Below are 18,590 nucleotides of genomic sequence, written 5' to 3'. Positions count from 1 at the left end.
GGGCCTGAGGAACCCGCCCTCTGCTTAGCTGAGGTGCAGGGCCTGCAGTGCTCAGCAGGCCCTGTGGCTGGGTCACTCGGCAGGTGGGGCGTGGCGATGTCGCTAGTGGCCTCCTGTGACCCTTCAGCTCTTGCAGAGCCTCAGCACTGAGATGCTCCGTCTGGGGCCACGTTGGGGGACAGTCCCCACACAGCACCTTGGATGCACCCCTACATCCCACCAGGTAGGGTGGACACCCGGGCGCTGTGGCCACTAGAGGGAGTCGAGGTTCTACAGGACACAGGCCACCAAGCTGGAGGAGGGGTGGGAGGGATTTGAAGGCTGTCCCTGCTGCGGGCCTCATTTCTGTCCCGCTCTGGTCCTGGGCTACCTCTGCCTTCCTGCCAGCTCTAGGGCTGCAAGGGCATCCAGCTCCGTCTGGGCAGGACCCCTTTCTCTGTTTGCCTTCCTCTGTCCCTGACACACACACACACACACCCCGCCACTTGGAGTTCAAAGGGCTTCTTGCCCCCCTCTCCTGGGGGCCATCTCGTATTTCCCTTTCCTCCTCCTGCCCCTTTCTCTCTCTCCCCTCGGGGCGGGGGGGGGGGGCTCACCATATTTTTTTCTGTGCCTCTCCATTTTCTCTGGGGCTGGTGATACCCATCTTTCCTCGGTAACTCCCGGATTGGCCAGAGCTGTTCTAGCTTAGCCCTCGGTTCTTTCTCTCCCCTCGGCCACTTTCTGGGACAGCTCCCCTCCCACCCCCCCAGGTACTAGGTTGGATTGGGTTACAGCCAGCTCTGCCTGGGCCTCCTGCGCCCCTCTCTCCACTTTCTCTTTGTGCTGTTGCTTGGAGACCAGCGGATTGTGGGGGGCTGGGTTGATGGCTGGTGTGTGTGTGTGTGGGGGGGTGCATCTGCAGCTGGATTGTCAGCCTGGCCCTCAGATAGGCAAGGAAATGGGCTAGGACCTGGCTTCTAGTCCGACTCTCCCCATCCTCATCCCTACCTATGTCTGAAATTTTCTCTTACGCTCAGATAAGTTAACCACTCCCTTGTGGTTAAAAAAAAAAAAAAAAAAAAAAAGAGAGAGAAAAAAGCTGAGCCTCAAAAGGATTGGGAAAGCCTGGGCCAGGGCCCAGTAGGAGGCTGAACTGAGAAGTGGAGAGGAAAGGCGGAGGTGGGGGTGTCTTGGCACAAAGCTGAGGGTTGGGAGGAGCAGGGGCCCCTAGAGCATTCAGGGAGACAGGGTAGCCCCCTCTAAAAGGCCCTAGGAGGGGCAAAGAAGGAGTGCATGGGGTGGGAAGGGAGGGCCTGCCAGGGTAGGGACCGCAGGGTGGTGATGCCTGGGCCAAGGAAGCTTCTTGTTCCTCCTCCTGCTCCCCATCGCTCTGGAATCTGTTTAGCACTTTCAGGTTCTCCTAGAATTTGGCTGAGTCTGCCCCAAGGAACTGGGAGGTAAAATCTACCGAGTTATGACACTGCCAACCTCCTTCTAGAAGGCAGGTGGGAGCCCACCAATTCAGGGCCCACCCTTGGCCTCCAGCTAGCTGGGCCCCACAAGTACCCTCCCCCACCCCCAGACTGCAGAGCCCCGAGGGTTCCCAGTCCAGACTCCAGCTCCAGCTCTTCTCATATCCCAGCCGGCCTCTCTCCTCCTCAAGCTTTCCCAATTCCAGCTGCCAAAAATCACCCGTGTCTCTGGTGTCCTTTGTCCTGGGGGATGTTGCTGCTGGGTGTGGGGCAAGGAGGGAGCCCAGAAAGCACTGATGCTGAACTGGGTGGTGGGTGCTGGCTGGCTTCATGGCACCGGGAGGGCCTGGCAGGCTAACCGTGAGCTGCTGGGCAGTGGAGGGAGAAGGAAAGGTCCCTGGTGGGGACTGTCTCCACACTAGAACTCTTGGGACTGGGGAACCAGGGCACCTTTAGATTTGTGCCTGCATCGAGCCTAACCCCCACATGACCCCTTCCCTATGACCTAAAGTATTATTAGTGATGGGATTCGGCACAGGGAGCCGCCACTACACAGAAAGGCCCAGCCCCTCACTGCCCCCCAGCAGCCACCGGCCCTCCATTCTGCCACCAAAGGCCTTTCCTAACCTTCCATTCCTTCCAATCTTCTTGAACCCCCTCTCCCCCATTCTATCTGCAAAAGGTAACCATCGTCAGCTCTACGGGAAGCCCTCACCCGCCCAAGTGCAGTCCCCCCTTGGACCACCCCTCGGGTCACACCTTCCTCCCTTCCTAGGGTTCTTCGCGCTTTCCCCTCTGCACTGGCCTCTCCATCACCCCCACATCCTATATCCTCACTCCTTTCCCAGCACCAATCACCCCTCCCCAAATTCCATTCTTCCAAAACCCCCACCCTCCTGTCTTCATCTTTTCAAATCTCCCCGCCTTATGACCCCACATCCGCACCCCGTTCTCTGATGACAACCCACAGACCTCGCCCCACGCTGCTTTCGCCTCTCCCGACCACACCTCACTGACCCCACACAGCCCCCTCTTCGCAGTCTCACTCCCCATCCCACAACTCCTCCCACTTCACCTCTGTCGCCCCCAAACTTCTCCAGCCTTCCCGACGCCCGCCCTCGCGCCCACAGTCGCTCCAGCCCAGCCCTCTCCCGCGCCAGGCCCGCGGGCTCCCCCCTAGTGCGCGCGCCCCGGGCCCCTCGGCCTGGGGCTCGGCCTGGGCCGAGGCGCGCGGCGCCTCCCCGCCCGACCGCCCCCGCCCCCCCGCCGCCGCCGCCGCAGCCTGCCTGGCGCTCCCTCCCTCGCGTCTCCCTGCTGGCCCCTCTCTCCTCCGTTCCTCCGCGCTCCCTCCTTCTCCCTCTTCCTCCCTTCTCCCATCCCCCTCTCCCAAGCTCCCTCCCTCCGCCGTCCGCTTTCCTGTGCGAGTCGCCGGACGCACCGCCCAGCCCGCCCGCAGCCCCGCGCCGGGCCGGGACCCATTTAGGGGGCATCGCGGGCCTCGGGGAGGGGCTGGGAAGGGGCCAGGGAGCGACCGCCCGGGAAGGGCGGGGGCCGCGGACCGCGCGAGTGCGGGCTGCGCGCGGCGGCGCGGGCGGCGGCGGCGGCTCGGAGCGGCGCGGAGGGCCGGCCGGGCGCGGGCGCGGGCGCGAGCGGCGCGGCGGGGGCGGGCAGCGCGGCCCGGGGCGTTCCGGGCGGCCGGGGAAGCGGCGGGCCTGGGGGGGGAGCGCGAGAGCGGGGATCGCGGTCTGCTCCCGGGGCCGGCGGGCGATCGGAGCCAGGTGGGGGTGGAGAGGGGGATGGGGGCCGCCCTCCGAGGGGGTCGGGGCCGCCGCCGCCGCCGCCGCGGCGGCGACTGAAGCCAGGAAGAGGAGAGGGGGGCGGGGGAAGCGGCCGCCGCCGCCCCCCGGAGGCGTCGGAGCCTGGAATCCCGCTCGGAGCCAGCCAGCCGTCCCGAGCTACGACCAGGTAAGCGCTGCCGCCGCCCGGGTCCGGGCCCGAAGCCGCCCCGGCCCGGGCCCGCGGCTCCCCGCCCCCAACCCTCCCAGTTCCCCCTCCCGCCGCCGCCGCCGCCTCCATTTGTTATTTTCCCAATCCCGTCCCCCCGCTGCGGGCCCTGCCAGGCCTGCGGCCGGGGGCCCGAGGAGGGATGGGGGGCCCAGCACCCCGAGGGTCGGGAGGGCGGGGGAGGAGGGAGGGTCCCAGGAGGAGGTCTGACGGGGCCAGAGGGCAGCCGGGGCCAGGGGACCGAGAGAGGAGGGACCCCGCGGTGGAGGCTGGGCGGAGGGAGGCCCGGGGATGCTGCGAGTGGGGTTCGGGGCGAAGGCAGAAGGGATCGGAGGGATGGCAGCGAGGTGGGGCGCGGGAGCTCTGGAACCCGGGTTCCTGAGCCCGAGGGAAAGGGGTGTGGTAGGAGGGGAGAGGGGGGATTGTAGCTGAGGAGGCAGGGGACTCGAACCTGGGGAACCGGGGCGGAAGAGGTCCATCTTTGAGAAGCAGAGCCCGAGGCTTGCCAGGATGGGAGTGGGAAGGCCGTGCCTTTGTGACTGGGTTTTCTTCGGCCCACTCCAGATCACCTCTGACCCTGTTTTTCCCGATCCCAGACACAGAGCTACTTCTTGGAGAGGGGCACTGGGGCCCAGGAGGGTGGGTCCTCCTGAAATTGGTGGGAAGGCAGAGCTGGAAGAAAGGGTTTCTGGGGAATGGAGGAGAGGAGAGAATTAATAGGCACTTCAAACAAGTTGTGACCTCTGCCCTCAAATCCCAGAGCCTTCCTGCTCCTCTAGCCTTGCTCTCCAGCCAAAAAAATCTCCCCTGTGCCTGCTCTGACTTCTGCTAGGCTGGGGACCCTTAAGCTCCGGAGGAGGGTAGAAGTTGCTTTGACACCTGGGGGTTGGGGGTGGTAGTGGCTGCCGGATGGACCCCTGGGGAGGTCTCCTCAGGGGGCATGGCTAGGCATTTTGTTGCCATGACAGCCAGCGGGTGGGGTGTCCAGTAGGTGAGGGATTTGGGCCTGTGGCTGTGTCCTTGGAACTCCGGGCTGGGCTCTGGGGGATGTTTCTGGTGGTGCTGATGGGTGGGGGTGCATCCACCGCTGCACTGCCTTGGGTCCCCCGGCCTGCTGGGACGTGCAGACATGTGACTCGCCGGTCACAGGTCACAGGGGCTTCTCCCAGTTGCTCGGCCTGGGCATGGTGGGAGGGCGAACATGCTCCTGTTGCTGTTAGACCATCTTTTGGCAATTCCTCTGGCCTCTGCCTCCCTTCGTGTGTTTTGGCATCTTTGCTCTGATATTCTTTCATTTTCTTAGATGCGAACTCCCGAGTCTCCCTTCCTCCTTCCCACACAGGCCCCACAGTGACCCCTTCCCTCAACTAACCTTTGACCTTCTACTCCTTTCACCTTGTAGGAATGGCTGGGCCTCCATGTACGAGGCTCAGGAGAGAGGACCAGGAGACGGCTTAGTGCAGTGCGAGCCAGGAGACCTGGACCTTGTCCCGGTGTGCCTCTGTGACCTTGGGCGAGTCTCTTCTCACTTTGAGAAGGAATTGTGGAAGGCATGACCCCTGAGGCCCCTCCGATAGGCCTGGACCTAAGAAGGTGTAGCCAGGGTGCTATTACCCGCTAGTCTGGGCTGCATTGTTATCTTGGAGTCACTTTGGACTGGTTTGTTAGTCTGGCAGTTCTGGAATGATGATGGGGGCTGGACGCATGGTCCTGAAATTCACCCCTTTCCAGAGAGCTTTGTGCCTCAGTTGTATTCCTTCTGACGCCCATAGATCTCCCTTAATTTCTCTGCTGTTCTTAGGGACTCTTCCCGTTTCTCACCTTTTCACCGCCTCCATCTGGTTTGTCATTTTCCTTGTATAGTAAGGGGAATGGAGGTGAATGCACTGCCTAGCTGCCAGATACACAGTAGGTGCTCAATAAACACCAGCTACAGTGGCTGCTGTGGGGGTCAGAGGACATGTATGTAGCTCAGCTGCTTGGAGCCAAAACGTGAGCCACGGTCAGAAGCACACCTCCCCATCCAGCCCTGACCCCTTCCCTCCCCTGTCTGCCACTCCTCATACCCAAGATTAACCTACTCTTTGATGACTCTTGCCTTCAGAGCTACTCATTACAAATTTTTATCAGATTTCAGCTGATTAAAAAATGATTCCTCTGTACTTCAGGCACACTGCTGTCTTTCCCTGCCCTTTTGGATGCCCTAACCCTTAACTGACTTGGTGAACAGGTTCTGTGTGGGGAGGAGATGGGCACCCTGCCCCCTCCTCGGCAGGAGGGCTGGCACAGAGGCACCAGTCAGTCTTCTTTGTTGTGCCTTTGTTAAGACTGCTTTCCCAGTTTCTTCTTCTTCGTCTTTTTTTTTTTTTTTTTTGGTTGATGGTATTTTAAAAGCAATCTACACCACAAACTCAAAATATTGGCAAATGTTAGTTAATAACAGAAAATGACTAGTCTACTGGATAGACAGCATCAGTGGGAAGTTAGAAGCTGTGGCGATCTGTCCTGACTACTTTGTGAGGACACACAGCGCCTTACCCTGGCTAGGTTACACTTGCTCCTCACTGCCTGCCTCGGCAGAACAGTCCCCTAGAGGTGAGTGAGAAGTCATCGCTCTGGATTCCTTGAGGAAAACTTGCTATAGAATACAGACTGTGGAGGCCTCCTGGGCCTCCTGAGATGGGTAAGCTTTAGTCTGTTCTCACTGAGGCTGGCGGCACTTAATTCAAGAAGAAAAACTTACTGGAGGGGCAGACATTTGGTGCAGTGCTTAAGACTGCTTGGGACGCCTGCATCCCATATCGGTGCCTGAGTCCAGTCCATGCTCCTCTACTCTGAGCCAGCTTCTTGCTAATGTGTACCCTCGGAGGCAGCAGGTGATGGCTAAAGTATCTGGGTTCTTGCAACCCACGTGGGAGACCCAGACTGAGTTCCTGACCCCTGTCTTTGGCCTGGCCCAGCCCTGACTATTGCAGGCATTTGGGGAGTGAACAGTATATGTTAGAACTGTATCTGTCTGTGACTCTCTACCTTTTAAATAAAATGAAAATAAGTACCTATTTTTTTTAATTTACTGAAAGTAGGGACTTAAAGGCCAATATCAAGAAAAGAATCACCACATATACATGATCATCAGTGGAGGATATAAAAAGGAAGAAAACACTGTGAAAATAACATTTTGCTCTCAGAAGATCTTACAGCCAATATTATGGACAGATGTGACCCTTAGCAAGAAATACAAATAAGTACAAATGAAAATAGCTGAATATAGAATTATATAAAATTAACTTGTCTCAGGTTTTTTTTTTTTAATATTTATTTATTTGAAAGGCAGAATTAGAGAGGGAGTGAGAGACAGAGATCTTTAACCTGCTGGTTCATTCCCCAAATGGCTGCAAGAGTTGGGGCTGGGCCAGACAGATGCCAGGAGCCAGGAATTCTATCCTGGTCTCCCATGTGGGCGGCAGGGGACCAAGAACCTGGGCATCTTCTGCTGCTTTCCCAGGCGGCTAGCAGGGAGCTGGGTGAGAAGTGGAGCAGCAGTCTCAAACGGATGCCCATATGGGTGTTTGCAGTTACAGTGCTGGCCCACTGGGGGAGGTGTTTCGGTGGGCGCAGTGAATCGAGCTGCTTGGGATGCATGTCCCCGCTGTTCTGCACTTCCCATGCCAGATTCCTGCCAATACTCCTGGGAGGCAGCAAATGATGGCCCGAGAAGCTGGGTTCTTGCCACCCACGTGGGAGACCCAGATGGAGTTCTGGGCTCCTGACTTTGGCTGGACCCAGCCCTGGCTGTTGCAGGCATTTGGGAAGTGAACCAGCAGTTGGAAGATCACTTTCTGTCTCTCTTATACTACCTTTCAAATAAATAAATCTTTAAAAATAAAGATGCCTATCTTGCTATTGATAGATATGGATGGCTATGCCATGGAGAGGTGTTTGTCCCTGTGTAGGCCTTAAAAACCTGAGTCTGCACGCCTGCTCCCTAACATTTTGAGCCTTTGGTTCTTAATGTGAAAGCCTTCACTTTCCCCTAGCCTTAGGGTACTCACCTGCAGTCAGTGTTTGGTATCCATGGGGGATTATCTGCAGGACCCCCCTCCCAGCCCCCAGACACCGAAATTCACAGGTGCTCCAGTTCCTTACCTGATGGCACGTCCTCCCATGTACTTTAGGTCACCTAACACCTAATACAGTGTAAGTGCTATGTAAACAGTTGTAGTACTCTGTTATTTAGAGAACAATGACAAGAAGTGTGTATCTGTTCTCTACAGACAACCGCGGTAGGACTAACCGCACAGCACAGTAGGAGGCTGATAGCGCTGAGTGCTGCAAGACGGAGGACTGTGACACAGTGGGGGCTGCGGCTGGGGCACACGGCCTCACTCGGGGGGATGCAGTGCAGTGTGTGCAGCATGTTTGGAATTTCTGAATTTTTAGAAAGATGCAGATGTGGAACCTGTGGCAACAGAGCCGAGTGTGCTGGAGAATGCATCTTCTTGAGGCTCTCCAAGATGAAGCTCTGATATTTGGGGATACCTAGCTTTGGTTTTAGACTCCTAGGGGTATGCCCCTTTGTATTGTACAATGGCACATTCTTCTCCCGTTGTGAAAAAAAGATTCTTTCCTCATCCCTGGGACTGATCTAGGCCTCCTGAGAATCCTCACTAACTTCTGAAGGGAGTGGAGCAGAGCAAAGCAGAGGAGGAGGAGCATGGGCTTTGAAGGCAGAGCTGTGCGCGTCACTGTCACTTGTCTTCGCTCTGTGAGGTTGGGCACGTCACAGTCTCTGAGCCCCAGTCCTGCACACCCGTGATGACAGTGATTAGGCTCACCTTTCAGGCCTGGCTGTAAATATCAAGTGAAATTAGGTATGTAAAGGACCTGACATAAAGAAGGTACTCGGTAAATTCAAACTTCATGTTTTAATTAGATTTTTTTAAAGGCAGAGTGACACAGAGAGAGGGACAAGAGATCTTCCATTTGCTGGTTCACTCCCCAGATGCCTGCAACAGCTGAGGGTGGGCCAGGCTGAAGCCCAGAACCATGATCTCCCATGTGGGTAGCAGGGACCCAATACTTAAGCCTTCACGTGCTGCCTCACAAGGGCATTCGCAGGACACTGGATCAGAAGCAGAGCAGTTGGGACTTGAACTGGCCCTCCAACAGGAGATGTTCTTTTTTTAATGCTCTTTTGCAAGGCTCTAGAATTCATGCATTCATGAGAATTCTTTAGGGATTGAGAACTGTAGAACAGTCCTGGATTGGGGCTCACAGGTACCTCTGAATAGTCTGCCTTTCCTAGAGATGCGAGATTCTATCGTCAGCAGATTTCCCTGACTTGTAGGTAGCTGCGGTTGCCCACAGGACAAGCCAGCAGTGCCTTCCATCTGCACTTCCTGTTCCAAAGGCTCAGGGCTGAGCCACCGAGCCCTCCAACAGGCACAGTCACATCACCATCTGACTCTGGTTTGCACACTGATGGTCTTTTCTCACAGGTTTCACTGCGGACAGATCCTGCAAGTTCCAGCTGCCTACACTGGAAACTTGAAGATCCTGCTTCCTGCTCCCCAGGCCACGGGTGTGGGGAACTTGGGGTGCAGCAGAGAAGTTTCTGTATTCAGCTGCTCAGGCAGAGGAGAATGGGGTCTCCACAGCCTGAAGAATGAAGACGCGACAGAATAAAGACTCAGTGAGTACCAGCTGAGACGAGAGGCAGGAGGTCGGGCCAGGGAAGCCAGGAGGCAGAAATAATGTGCATCCTACAATGAGGCGCGATGGAAAGAAGTGATTCCTGCTTCCTTCTTCTCAGATGTCGATGAGGAGTGGAAGGAAGAAAGAGGCCCCCGGGCCCCGGGAAGAGCTGAGATCGAGGGGCCGGGCCTCCCCTGGAGGGGTCAGCACGTCCAGCAGTGACGGCAAAGCCGAGAAGTCCAGGCAGACAGCCAAGGTATCTGTGCTCAGGTCCTCCCGCAGCATGCTGGGGGCGGGTGTTGTGGGGGACTTCCTGTCTGGCAGAGCAGGCCCAGTGGAGGCTTGGGAGGCGGAAGACAGAGTTTTCTCTTTCCCTCTCACAGAAGGCCCGAGTAGAGGAAGCCTCCACCCCAAAGGTCAACAAGCAGGGCCGGAGTGAAGAGATCTCAGAGAGTGAAAGTGAGGAGACCAATGCACCAAAAAAGACCAAAACTGAGGTGGGGGACCCTTCTGACCTCTGGCCTGCTTTCTGACCATTCTTCTTCTTCTTCTTTTTTTTTTTTTTTTTTTAAGATTTATTTATTTGAAAGACAGGATTACAGAGAGACGAGAGAGCTTCCACAGGTGCTGGTGTTGCAGGTGGCAGCTTAACCCGTTCCACTGGCCCCTGTTTTGTGACCATTCTTTTCCTCAAGTTTCTTTAGCTCACCATTCCTACCTTAAAGCCTCCTGGGAAATAAGAACAGCCATCTCTTCGTGCCTACCAGCGTGGTCCTGTGAGCTGTCAGGCAGATGTAGGGCTTTGACTGCTAGAGGAGCAGGCAGGGCCTCTGGGGGACTGTAGCCTCTGAGTGAGAGGAACACGTAAGCCAAGGGAAACACAGAAGTGGTCCTGTAAGAAGCACCAAGGGTCTGGGGATGATGACAGGAGAGGAGGGTGGGTGTGAGATGGTGTAGGACAGGGATTCCGAGTCAGTCGTGGGTGGGGAGGGTGCGTGGGGTAGACACTGGAAGAGGGAGTCGGGTTGTACAAGGAGGGAAACAGGTGGCCTGTTAGGGGCGCCTGAGGATGCCAGGAGAGTGAGGATTCTCCTTTGACCAGGAACACTCTTCACAAGTCGGTGCGTCATGTGCTGTGAGAGGCCCCGCTGTTGGGAGACAGGAACTGAAAAAAGAGGCAAAAATGGCTTTCCCTACAGCAGGAGCTCCCGCGGCCACAGTCTCCCTCGGATCTGGACAGCCTGGACGGGCGGAGCCTCAATGACGACGGCAGCAGTGACCCTCGGGATATCGACCAGGACAACCGAAGCACGTCCCCCAGCATCTACAGCCCTGGCAGTGTGGAGAATGACTCCGACTCGTCTTCTGGCCTGTCCCAGGGGCCAGCACGCCCCTACCACCCGCCTCCACTCTTTCCTCCTTCCCCTGCACCACCAGACAGCACCCCCCGGCAGCCAGAGCCTGGCTTTGAACCCCATCCTGTGACACCCACTGGATACCATGCTCCCATGGAGCCCCCCACATCTCGAATGTTCCAGGCTCCTCCTGGGGCTCCTCCCCCTCACCCACAGCTCTACTCTGGGGGTGCTGCTGGAGGGGTTTTGTCCGGACCTCCAATGGGTCCCAAAGGGGGAGGGACTGCCTCTTCAGTTGGAGCCCCTGGTGGGGGAAAGCAGCACCCTCCACCCACTACCCCCATTTCAATATCAAGCTCTGGGGCCAGTGGTGCTCCCCCAACAAAGCCACCTACCACTCCCTTGGGTAGTGGGAATCTGCCCGCTGCTCCACCACCCGCCACTTTCCCCCACGTGACACCAAACCTGCCTCCCCCACCTGCCCTGCGGCCTCTCAACAATGCATCAGCTTCTCCTCCTGGCCTGGGGGCCCAGCCGCTACCTGGGCATCTGCCCTCCCCCCACGCCATGGGCCAGAATATGGGTGGACTTCCTCCTGGCCCAGAGAAGGGCCCGGCCCTGGCGCCCTCGCCCCACCCTCTGCCCCCTGCATCCTCCTCCTCCGCCCCAGCCCCCCCAATGAGGTACTCTTACTCATCCTCTTCCAGCAGCTCTGTGGCAGTCTCCTCCAGTTCCAACTCTGCCCCCCAGTACCCAGCCTCCCAGGCACTGCCCAGTTATCCCCACTCCTTCCCCCCTCCCACAAGCCTCTCTGTTTCCAATCAGCCACCCAAGTACACTCAGCCTTCTCTCCCATCCCAGGCCGTGTGGAGCCAGGGACCTCCTCCCCCTCCCCCATATGGCCGCCTTTTAGCCAACAGCAATGCCCATCCTGGCCCCTTCGCGCCTTCCTCTGGGGGCCAGTCCACTGCCCACCCACCAGCCCCAGCCCATCACCACCACCACCAGCAGCAGCAGCAGCAGCAGCAGCAGCAGCAGCAACAACATCACCACGGCAGCTCCGGGCCGCCTCCCCCGGGCGCATACCCCCATCCTCTGGAGAGCAGCAGCTCCCACCACGCCCACCCTTACACCATGTCTCCCTCTCTGGGTTCTCTGAGGCCCTATCCCCCAGGGCCGGCACACCTGCCCCCACCCCACAACCAGGTGTCCTACAGCCAAGCAGGCCCCAACGGCCCCCCAGCCTCTTCCTCTTCCAACTCCTCTTCCTCTTCTCAAGGTTCCTACCCCTGTTCACATCCATCCCCTTCACAGGGGCCCCAGGGCGCGCCCTACCCCTTCCCACCGGGGCCCCCGGTCACCACCTCTGCTACCCTCTCCACGGTGATCGCCACCGTGGCCTCCTCGCCAGCAGGCTACAAAACGGCCTCCCCGCCTGGGCCGCCACCGTACGGAAAGAGAGCCCCGTCCCCAGGGGCCTACAAGACGGCCACCCCGCCCGGATACAAGCCGGGGTCGCCGCCCTCCTTCCGAACAGGGACCCCTCCGGGCTACCGAGGCGCCTCACCGCCTGCCGGCCCGGGGACCTTCAAGCCAGGCTCACCTACGGTGGGGCCCGGGCCCCTGCCACCTGCGGGGCCCTCAAACCTGTCATCTCTGCCGCCGCCACCTGCGGCCCCTAACTCAGGGCCCACCCTGAACGCCGCGCAAATCAAACAGGAGCCGGCGGAGGAGTATGAGTCCCCCGAGAGCCCGGCGCCCCCGGCCCGCAGCCCCTCGCCCCCTCCCAAGGTGGTAGACATGCCCAGCCATGCCAGTCAGTCTGCCAGGTGAGCGGGCGTCCGGGGCGGGGTGCAGGTGGGGTTGGGATGGGGGACAGAGCAGGGAGACGTGGTAGGGGCCTGGCGGTCTCGCGGTGCTCTGTAAAAGGACACCGTAAACGGCCCTTGAGGGCAGCAGCTCGCTCGCGCGGGCTCAGCTGCGCTACCTCCCGCGCCTGGCAGGTTCAACAAACACCTGGACCGCGGCTTCAACTCGTGCGCGCGCAGCGACTTATACTTCGTGCCGCTGGAGGGCTCCAAGCTGGCCAAGAAGCGGGCCGACCTGGTGGAGAAGGTGCGGCGCGAGGCCGAGCAGCGCGCGCGCGAAGAAAAGGAGCGAGAGCGGGAGCGTGAGCGTGAGAAAGAGCGCGAGCGCGAGAAGGAGCGCGAGCTCGAGCGCAGCGTGGTGAGTGCGTCACGAGGTGCGCCGCCCGCCCCCTATCCCTCCCTCCTGGTCACTGCGCAGCGGGTCTGGGAGGCTGGGGGAGTTACCGCCACCTGTCGGAGAGGAGGAGCCACTACAGTCCAGGAAGTGAATCGCGAAAGGATTCTGGAATTCCTGGGTTGGAGGGAGGCGGAAAGATTCCTGGTGGATAGTTCCGGTGGGGCGAGGCACTTTGGCAAAAACCTGGTGAGACGGATGGACAGCTTAGGACAAGCACCCTTTTGCGTAATTTCCCTTTGACTCCATTTCTCCCTGTGCCCCACAGAAATTGGCCCAGGAGGGCCGCGCTCCAGTGGAGTGCCCATCTCTGGGCCCAGTGCCGCATCGACCTCCATTTGAGCCAGGCAGTGCTGTGGCCACAGTGCCCCCGTACCTGGGGCCAGATACTCCAGCCCTGCGCACACTCAGTGAATACGCTCGGCCTCACGTCATGTCTCCTGGCAATCGTAACCATCCATTCTATGTGCCCCTCGGGGCAGTGGACCCAGGGCTCCTGGGTTACAACGTCCCGGCCCTGTACAGCAGTGACCCAGCTGCCCGGGAGAGGGAGCGGGAAGCCCGGGAACGAGACCTCCGCGACCGCCTCAAGCCCGGCTTCGAGGTGAAGCCCAGCGAGCTGGAACCCCTCCATGGGGTCCCTGGGCCAGGCCTGGATCCCTTCCCTCGACACGGGGGTCTGGCCCTGCAGCCCGGCCCACCTGGCCTGCACCCTTTCCCCTTTCACCCGAGCCTGGGGCCCCTGGAGCGAGAGCGCCTCGCGCTGGCAGCCGGGCCAGCCCTGCGGCCTGACATGTCCTACGCAGAACGGCTGGCAGCAGAGAGGCAGCATGCAGAGAGGGTGGCGGCCCTGGGCAATGACCCGCTGGCCCGGCTGCAGATGCTCAATGTGACCCCCCATCACCACCAGCACTCCCACATCCACTCGCACCTGCACCTGCACCAGCAGGATGCCATTCACGCAGGTGAGACTTCTTCCTTGCCTACCCCTGGGTACTCTGAAGTTCTTGTGCTTCTGAGATCGCCGCCCTGACCTTTGCTCCCCCGACACGTGCACAGCCCTGTTCCAGGCCCCCAGCCAGCCACAGAGCCTGTGTTCCCCACCCCCCAGCTCTCGGTGGTCTGGCCTCCTGCCCCTGCTAAGAGGCCCAGGCTGGAGCCATTTGAAGGCGCACTGCCTTTGGGTCCCGCTCCTTTGCCCAGGCCCCTCGCACATCCATTTCCTTGTTCTGGATTCAGCTTGGTCCCTGACACCCCCTCCCACCTTCCTCCCCCATCTCTAGATCTGCAGCTTTGGGTCTGGGTGTCCCAGGCAGCCCTGGCCGGGTCCACTCACTGTCCCAGTCCTCCAGCTCCATTTCTCCCAGACTCCCCTGTGTGCTCTCCCTGCACGGTCTAGCGTCTCCTCAATGCAGTCTACCGCTGACTTCCATTTTTTCAGACCCCTCTGCCAGCTGCAATCTGTCCCATCATCCACATGCCCGTCCCCCTGGGCTCCTGCTCTTCCACGTGATGGCCTCTGTCCCACCAGGGGTCTCCTTGTGTTTCCTTGCGCATCTCTTCCCAGGCTTGGATCCCTTCACCCAATGCATGGTTCTCCCTCAGCCTGCCCGCCTCCCAGTGACGCCTTCCTCTTCTCTGCCCTCCAGCCTCTGCCGCGGTGCACCCTCTCATTGACCCCCTGGCATCAGGGTCTCACCTTACCCGGATCCCCTACCCAGCCGGGACCCTCCCTAACCCCCTTCTTCCTCACCCTCTGCACGAGAACGAGGTTCTTCGTCACCAGCTCTTTGGTAAGGATGGAGGCTTTGGTGGGAGCAGAGCAGAAAGGGGCGGGCAGTGGGCTGGGGGAACTGGGAATGGGAGGAGAGCTGAGGCCCTGCCCGAGGGGGGCACACGTGTCAATGCTAGGCTAAGAGGCTTGAATCCCAATTCCACTCCACCATTGGCAACAGGCAAGACTGGCTGTACTAGCTAACTTTCTAGTCTGTGTCCTGTGCAAGTACCTGGGCTGGAACTTGGTATCCACCAGTCACATGCCGCTGCCCTTCCTGCTTCCAGCTGCCCCTTACCGGGACCTGCCAGCCTCCCTCTCTGCCCCGATGTCTGCAGCTCACCAGCTGCAGGCCATGCACGCGCAGTCTGCCGAGCTGCAGCGCTTGGCGCTGGAACAGCAGCAGTGGCTGCACGCCCACCACCCGCTGCACAGCGTGCCCCTGCCAGCCCAGGAGGACTACTACAGGTACACGGGGGCACAGCCAGCCTGGGGTGGGCTGGGAACCTCTCCTCCCCGGCCTTGTGTCAAAGTTGCTCTGTGTCTCACTTCTCTGCTGTGTGCCGCCCTTTCTCCAGTCACCTGAAGAAGGAGAGCGACAAGCCGCTGTAGAAGCTGCCATCGAGAGCACCCGTGGCTCCCATATCTCACCCTGGAGGTCCCCTTCCTGGCCTGTCACCGGAGCCCAGGAGAGGGTGCTGCTTACTTGCAGGGCCTCTGCAGCTGGGCAGAGGGAGGGAGGGAGGGAGGGACAAAGACCAAGGCCCACATGGTGTGCCCAGGTGGGGAGGTGGCCAGGGTGGGGACAAAGCGCACGGTGTCTGGGCCAGGCCCCTCTTCCTCGTCCCCCGGCTTTCCTCCTCCCCCGTGCCCCTTCCCGACCCTTTGGTGTGATGATCTCATCTGTTAGATGTGGCTGTTTTGCGTAGCATCGTGTGCCGCCCCCACCCCTCCCCAGTCCCTGTGTGCGCGCCCCTCTGCGATGTACGCCCCGTGCCCCCCACATTAATAATTTATATATATAAATATCTATATGATGCTCTTTAAAAAACATCCCAACCAAAACCAACCAAACAAAAACATCCTCACAACTCCCCAGGAAGTCGGCTGTGACTGGTTTTTTGTGGGCCGCTGCTGGGGTGGGTCTCCGCCTCCGGGAAGAGGCGGCAGAGACCGGCTGGGAGGCGGGAAGGGAGCGACCTAAAGGACCGGGGCGGGGGGCCCGGCGGGGGCATTCCTGCCCCAGCCACCGAGGCAGAGAAGGCGACGGGCGGGCCTCTGGCAGGCCCATCAGACGCGGTCGGTCTGGGCCGCGGGCCTTGGGCCCCCGGTGCCCGCCATCCCGGCTGTGGACGTCCGAGCTGGGGTGCGGTGGGCGTGGCTCGGTCGGCCAGGGCAGTCGGTGACTGGCAGACTCGACTACCCCAAGAGGAGCGGGCGGAGCGGGAGACTTTTTAATCTGCATCAGCCACCGCCGAGGAAAGCCATTTTGGGGCAGTGCGAGAGCGGCTCCTGCGCCGGGCTTTTGTTGCTGCCAATCAGTGCCTTCGTTCTTAAGGAAGAGGCTGCGACTGGCCGCTTTCTCGGCCAATCAACATGGAGCTCATTTGCATAGGGTCGTAATCAACCGTTCGTAAACTCTAAAGATGAATGATTTCAGTAAGTTCTTAAGAATACTTTTCATTTCTGCTGAAAAGTAGTGTACGTCGTTGCTCACTCAGGAGCGAGACGAAGGAACGAAACCCCACTCTGAGCTCACCCTCACTAACTGTGGAGTTCGTGCGTGGTCGGTGATCGCTTCGGGCCCGGCCGCCTGACAGTGTTACAGCTCTTTTCGAATTTGTCTAGCAGGCTTTCCGGTTTTCACCGGAAAGCCCCCACATTCACTTTGTCTTTCAATAGCAGACGTTTTTAGTGTTAGCGGGGAGGGGGCCTCAGCTCTTCAGGTCTTGTTCGAACGTCTGTTCGTCAGTCCAGGTTAAGGGCTACGCCCGCAGGTTTCCGGCTACGACTGATTCTGCTTCCCTTCTTCCCGCACCGACGCCGGATCCCTGCTGGGAGCTGACTCGCTGTTCCCCAGCTTGTCTGTAGTTGCGCTGCGCCCACGGGTGCTGTGGCCCCATGGCGTCCGCCTCGGCTCAGCCCGCGCCCCTGAGCGCCGAGCAGGCCAAGGGTGAGGAGCATCTCAGGTCCCTCGTGGGCTGCCCGCGGGCGGGGGGAGGGGACGGGGTTCCGTCCTCTGGGCAGCGGGGGCGGGGGACGCCCGGTACCGGCGGTCGGTGTTCCTAGCGCCCGCTGGAGCCCCGGACTCGGGGGGACGAGTTGATTCAGTTAGCCACGGCTCGCTCCACTAACTGTCTGTCCTGTCGCCTGCGCGCTGCGACGCCCGGCCCGGCCCCCCTCCCCGGCGTTGCCTGGGATGCGCAGTGGTCTTGGCCGAGGTGATCCAGGCGTTCTCGGCTCCGGAGAACGCCGTGCGCATGGACGAGGCCCGAGACAACGCGTGCAACGACATGGGCAAGATGCTGCAGTTCGTGCTGCCCGTGGCCACGCAGATTCAGCAGGAGGTTATCAAAGCCTATGGTTTCAGCTGCGACGGGGAAGGTGGGTGTGCGGCAGGCCGGCGAGGGGCGAGCCAGGGAGGGGGCGCCAGGTCGGCAGCCCCTGGGCCGTCGTCCTCCCCTTTCTCACCTCTTGGCAGTCGCCCTCTGGCTAACTGTGGGCACTCAGAGCCCAGGTCTGCCCTGATCCTACATGCTTTTGTAGGTACACCATTCTTTCATTTTGTGATGAGGGAACCGACTCCGGTAGTAAAAGAGCTGGGGATCCCAAGGGATCTGGACGTGACCCGCGTTCCGCCAGCTTTTAGGTGTGACACCTCTGTGGGGTTCAGCTGTCAGATGTCCCTGGTGAGAGCACAGGGTGTGTTTCGGCCCTGCCGCCTCCTAGCGCTCTTGAGCCCTGATGCAGACCCGGCATCTACACCGTAAAGTGGTTCGGGTGACACTGCTTTGGCTGTGGTCATTCACTGCATCCCATTCAGTTGTGTCCATGGTAAGCCAGGAAGTGGTTGATCTAAACCAGGCAGGAAGGGCCAGCCTTGTGGCGCAGCAGGTTAAGCCAGCTGCTTGGGATACTGTTTCTAATCCAGCTTCCTGCCACTGCACCTAGGAAGCAGCAGACAATGGATGGTCCCAGTATTTGGGCCCCTGCTACCCACAGGGAACATTTGGATGGAGCTCTGGGCTCCTGGCTTCTGCCTGGGTCAGCCTCTGCTACTGTGGCTGTTTGGGGGAGTGAACCTTCCGGCGAAGAGCTGTCCCTGCCCCCTCTCTCTGTCAAATAAATAAATCTTTAAACCCAGAAATAAACCATGCCGGATTGAGGCCTGCATGCACCCTGTTTTGCAGACACTACCTAGCTTGAGGGGGAGCAGCCAGTAGCACAAGCTCAAGCCACCTCCCCATTCTGCAGTCTGGGGCCTGTGGGCTGACTATCCACTCTCTCTTGCAGGTGTCCTTAAGTTTGCCCGCTTGGTCAAGTCCTACGAAGCACAGGATCCCGAGATTGCCAGCCTGTCCGGCAAGCTGAAAGCTCTGTTCCTGCCGCCCATGACGCTGCCGCCTCATGGGCCGGCTTCCGGCAGCAGCGTGGCTGCCTCCTGAGAATCGGGCTGCCCTGGGCCCTGCTGGGAAAGGGAAGAGTGCTCCAGAAGATAATAAATGCACCTCTGACTTGGCCTTGGTCTCAGTCTCTTGTGGTCCTGACGGTGTTCACCCCACGCCCCAGGTGCCCTCTGCCTTTCCACCTGCCCAGGCTGCCCCGGCCCCCTACCCAGAGCTTCCCACACCTGCTGCTGCAGTGAGGGCCCAAGGCTCTCCACCCTCCCCCACCCCCGGGCAAGGTGAGAGGCTGGAAAAGTCCCTCAACACCCTGGGTGGGTGCGCCTGCACAGATGCCACTCCTGTCTGAGCACCTGGGCTTCCAGGGCTCTGCCTTAGGCCCCTGGGTTTTCCGCGGACGGAGCCGGCCCCTCATTGGTCAGGC

General features: G+C 59.8%; 3 protein-coding genes and 1 non-coding gene across 8 annotated transcripts in view; 3 read left to right on the top strand and 1 right to left on the bottom strand.

Moving 5' to 3' along the window:
- Window positions 1–4,084, bottom strand: part of SPSB2 (splA/ryanodine receptor domain and SOCS box containing 2) — a 38,544-nt gene extending 34,460 nt beyond the window's left edge. For all 3 annotated transcript variants that reach the window (XM_089304521.1, XM_089304523.1, XM_089304526.1), the window contains exon 1: window positions 3,910–4,084. The gene's annotated coding sequence lies outside the window, so the exon portion shown is untranslated. The remainder of the gene's footprint in view (window positions 1–3,909) is intronic.
- On the top strand, window positions 2,870–15,645 carry ATN1 (atrophin 1). 3 transcript variants are annotated; one of them, XR_007921020.3, is made up of 10 exons: window positions 2,870–3,419; window positions 8,957–9,150; window positions 9,271–9,408; window positions 9,536–9,649; window positions 10,352–12,336; window positions 12,511–12,733; window positions 13,038–13,734; window positions 14,337–14,562; window positions 14,831–15,011; window positions 15,122–15,645. XR_007921020.3 is itself a non-coding variant. In XM_051850151.3 (10 exons), exons 2-10 carry the CDS (start codon window positions 9,124–9,126, stop codon window positions 15,153–15,155), a joined length of 3,543 nt encoding a protein of 1,180 aa, XP_051706111.3. In that variant the 5' UTR covers window positions 2,870–3,419; window positions 8,957–9,123; the 3' UTR covers window positions 15,156–15,645. The 3 variants fall into 3 exon arrangements, 2 of the variants coding, with proteins under 2 accessions (XP_051706111.3, XP_051706112.3); XM_051850151.3 differs by having other exon boundaries at window positions 14,419–14,562; XM_051850152.3 differs by having other exon boundaries at window positions 2,877–3,419; window positions 10,355–12,336; window positions 14,419–14,562.
- A 713-nt stretch (window positions 15,646–16,358) lies between these two features.
- C9H12orf57 (chromosome 9 C12orf57 homolog) lies at window positions 16,359–18,283 on the top strand. The gene is made up of 3 exons (XM_002712744.6): window positions 16,359–16,716; window positions 16,971–17,147; window positions 18,057–18,283. The coding sequence occupies exons 1-3, from the start codon at window positions 16,665–16,667 to the stop codon at window positions 18,206–18,208; spliced, it is 381 nt and encodes a 126-aa protein (XP_002712790.1). The 5' UTR covers window positions 16,359–16,664; the 3' UTR covers window positions 18,209–18,283.
- On the top strand, window positions 16,361–16,422 carry LOC127492205 (U7 small nuclear RNA). The gene has a single exon (XR_007921365.1). It is a non-coding gene; the product is annotated as a U7 small nuclear RNA (small nuclear RNA).
- Window positions 18,284–18,590: the final 307 nt, after the last annotated feature.

This window comes from Oryctolagus cuniculus, chromosome 9 (genome assembly GCF_051225735.1).
Source record: "Oryctolagus cuniculus isolate XC-2025 breed Fujian yellow rabbit chromosome 9, ASM5122573v1, whole genome shotgun sequence".
NCBI lineage: Eukaryota > Metazoa > Chordata > Mammalia > Lagomorpha > Leporidae > Oryctolagus > Oryctolagus cuniculus.
The sequence above is the reverse complement of the archived record's forward strand: the minus strand, read 5'-3'. Positions and strand labels throughout refer to the sequence as shown.